The sequence below is a fragment of the Xenopus laevis genome, chromosome 2L, assembly GCF_017654675.1.
Source record: "Xenopus laevis strain J_2021 chromosome 2L, Xenopus_laevis_v10.1, whole genome shotgun sequence".
Classification (NCBI taxonomy): Eukaryota; Metazoa; Chordata; class Amphibia; order Anura; family Pipidae; genus Xenopus; species Xenopus laevis.
This window is the reverse complement of record NC_054373.1, coordinates 65111791-65114703: the sequence shown is the minus strand read 5'-3', so window position 1 is coordinate 65114703 and position 2913 is coordinate 65111791. Positions and strand designations below refer to the sequence as shown.

Here is a 2913-nt window from a genome sequence, read left to right as displayed (position 1 = left end):
GTATTGTCCTCTAATTATTTCCATGGCAGGTAGGGACTAGAAAAAGAAAAAATTTATACTTACCGAAATTTTCTTTTTCTTTAGTCCGAAAGGCAGCACAGATACTAATGGGTTAAGTCCCTCACCATGCCTGTAGCACAGGAAAAAAACACAATCATGAATAATTAATCAGCCTACAATTACCCACCTCAGTACCTCCTTCCCCAGTGTTATATACAAGCCAATGAAAAAAACAAGCCAAAACACTATAGAATGCTTATAATTTTATTCAGGGAGGGAAAGAATGTGCTGCCTTTCGGACTAAAGAAAAAGAAAATTTCGGTAAGTATAAATTTTTTCTTTTCCTTAGTCCTCCAGGCAGCACAGATACTAATGGGATCTAGCAAGCTAGTATAACCAGGGTGGGTTTAAGGATCTTGAAGTACTGCCTCTAGGACCCGGCTGCCAAAGGCTGCATCATTCAAGGCTGCTAAGTCAAGGCGGTAGAATCTTGTAAATGTAGAAATGCTGCTCCATGTGGCAGCTTTACAGATTTCTTCCAAACTCAAGGCTGACTTTTCTGCCCAAGACGTAGCAACTGCCCTTGTTGAATGAGCTCTTAATTGATCAGGAGCATCTTTTCCTAAAGAAGTATAGGCCAAAGAAATCGTATTCTTCACCCAGGCTGCAATAGTGGATTTTGCAACCTTGTTTCCTTTCGACTTCTCCATAAAGGAAATAAAAAGATGTTCCGAGTCTCTGAAACTTTTTGTTCTCTCGATATAAATAGACAGACATCTTCTTACATCTAGCTTATTAAGCTCTTCTTCCTCCACAGTGGAAGGCACCGGAAAAAAAGGATGGAAGTATAATTTGAGCATTAATATTTTGCGTAGAAGGAACTTTTGGTCTAAAAAAAGGTAGAGTTCTGAGCACCACTTTTTCTGGAAAGAATAAAGTATATGGTGGATTAGCTGCCAGTGCTTGCAACTCTCCTACCCTTCTGGCAGATGTTATTGCAACTAGAAACGCTGTCTTCAATGCCAAAAGCTTTTGACTAATAGAATCCAAGGGCTCAAAAGGATGTTTGCATAATGCTGACAATACCAAATTGAGATCCCATGCTGCCACAGGAATTTTTACTGATGGTCTCAACCTCATCATTCCTTTAATAAAACGCTTGATCAAAGGATCTGAAGTTAAAACTCTAGAAGTAATAGCTGAGATGGCTGCTAAATGGACCTTTAAAGTAGCCGGCTTCAACCCTTTGTCAAATCCGTCCTGCAGAAATTGTAAGATCCCTGCCACCGGACAAGTCATAGACTGAAAATCTCTCTGGACACACCAAGAACTGAAGATCTTCCAAACTTTATTGTAAACTTTAGAAGTGGACTGTTTACGAGAATGTAGCAGTGTTTGTACAACTTCCTGAGAGAGGCCTTGATTAATTAACAAGTCCTTGTCAAATTCCATGCTGCCAGTTTCCATCTGGATGGATTTGGATGACACATTTGGCCTTGTACTAACAGATCTCTCCTCTGTGGCAGTATCCAATACGTCCCCTTGGATAGAACCATCAGGTCCGTGAACCAAACTCTCCTTGGCCAAAAGGGTGCTATCAAAATGATTGATGCCTGTTCGTGCTTGATCTTCTTCACTACTCTCTGTATCATGGCCAGAGGTGGAAAAATGTAGGCTTTCTTGAAATTCCATGGAAAAGACATTGCATCTAGGAAGTTTGGGTTCTCCAGTCTTGACAAGGAACAAAATTTGCCCACCTTCTTGTTGTGCTTGGTCGCCATCAGGTCTATCTGAGGCATTCCCCACCTCTTGACAATATCCAGAAACACTTGCTGATTCAGTTCCCATTCTTTTTGGTCTATGATCTCCCTGCTGAGATGATCTGCAAGACAGTTCTCGGACCCCTTTATGTAAACTGCTTTGATCAACTTCAAATTCTCTTCCGCCCAGAACATCAACTTCTGGCATTCCCTCATTAGTAAAGGAGCTCTTTTTCACATTAAATAAATACATATCTTTATTTTTAGTGGTTGAAGTAGAAGAGGAAAGTTCAGAAGAACTTATTTCACCCAATTCAGTCTCTGATTCAGACTCACTAACAGCTCTGGAATGACTGGGCACTGATCTTGACTTATGAAAAGCTCCAATTGACTTTTCCATAACATCTTTAAACCAAGACATAAATTCATCCGTTCTATCTTGGCTGGGGTTGGTACAGGCCTGGCAGCTGTTTGATGCCCATCCCTCAGGAATTGGTTGATCACAGCCTGAGCAAATCCTATGCCTGCTCTTTCTTTTTCTTTTGCCTTCTGACATCTAACAAAACACAAAAGAAAACAGGGATAAACAAAATGTCCAATCAGCAAAGTAGCCATAACCAACCCTGCTGCTACAAGATAAATACCTTAGCAGCCTTTGAAAACAGACTGGCAGCCCTTAGCCACAGTACTGCAACAAATGAGGCACAATACCACAGTTCCTGCAAGTTTAAATACCTTACCAGCATCAGAAAAAAATGCCTCCTTCTCCTTTAAAATCTGAGCCGCATCTCTCCCAACACATGTGTCTCACCGCCATAAGTGATGATGTCATCCTCCTGTGCATGCTTCTGTGCTGTGTACCCAGAGTTAGGGAGAAGAGAATAAACGGCTGCATTTTCATTTCCAGTCTGCCAAGCATCGCCTGCAGCCCTGAAAAGCTTTATTTGTCATGCCTAAGGGAACCTTCCCCTGGGGAACTCACCCTCAGGTAGTTCCCCATGCGGCCATCAGACACCTCAGTGCCTGGATCTTCGCCTACACGGCCTCTAGGACTTGTGCAATGGTATGGCGCAGGAAAAAGAACACTGGGGAAGGAGGTACTGAGGTGGGTAATTGTAGGCTGATTAATTATTCATGATTGTGTTTTTTTCCT

At 41.9% G+C, this 2913-nt stretch overlaps 1 protein-coding gene across 1 annotated transcript; it reads right to left on the bottom strand.

Moving 5' to 3' along the window:
• Nucleotides 1-250: 250 nt before the first annotated feature.
• LOC121399947 lies at nucleotides 251-2617 on the bottom strand. Its single transcript, XM_041581963.1, has 2 exons — nucleotides 2501-2617; nucleotides 251-2316 (listed from the first exon to the last, which is right to left on the bottom strand). Exons 1-2 carry the CDS (start codon nucleotides 2504-2506, stop codon nucleotides 796-798), a joined length of 1527 nt encoding a protein of 508 aa, XP_041437897.1. The 5' UTR covers nucleotides 2507-2617; the 3' UTR covers nucleotides 251-795.
• Nucleotides 2618-2913: the final 296 nt, after the last annotated feature.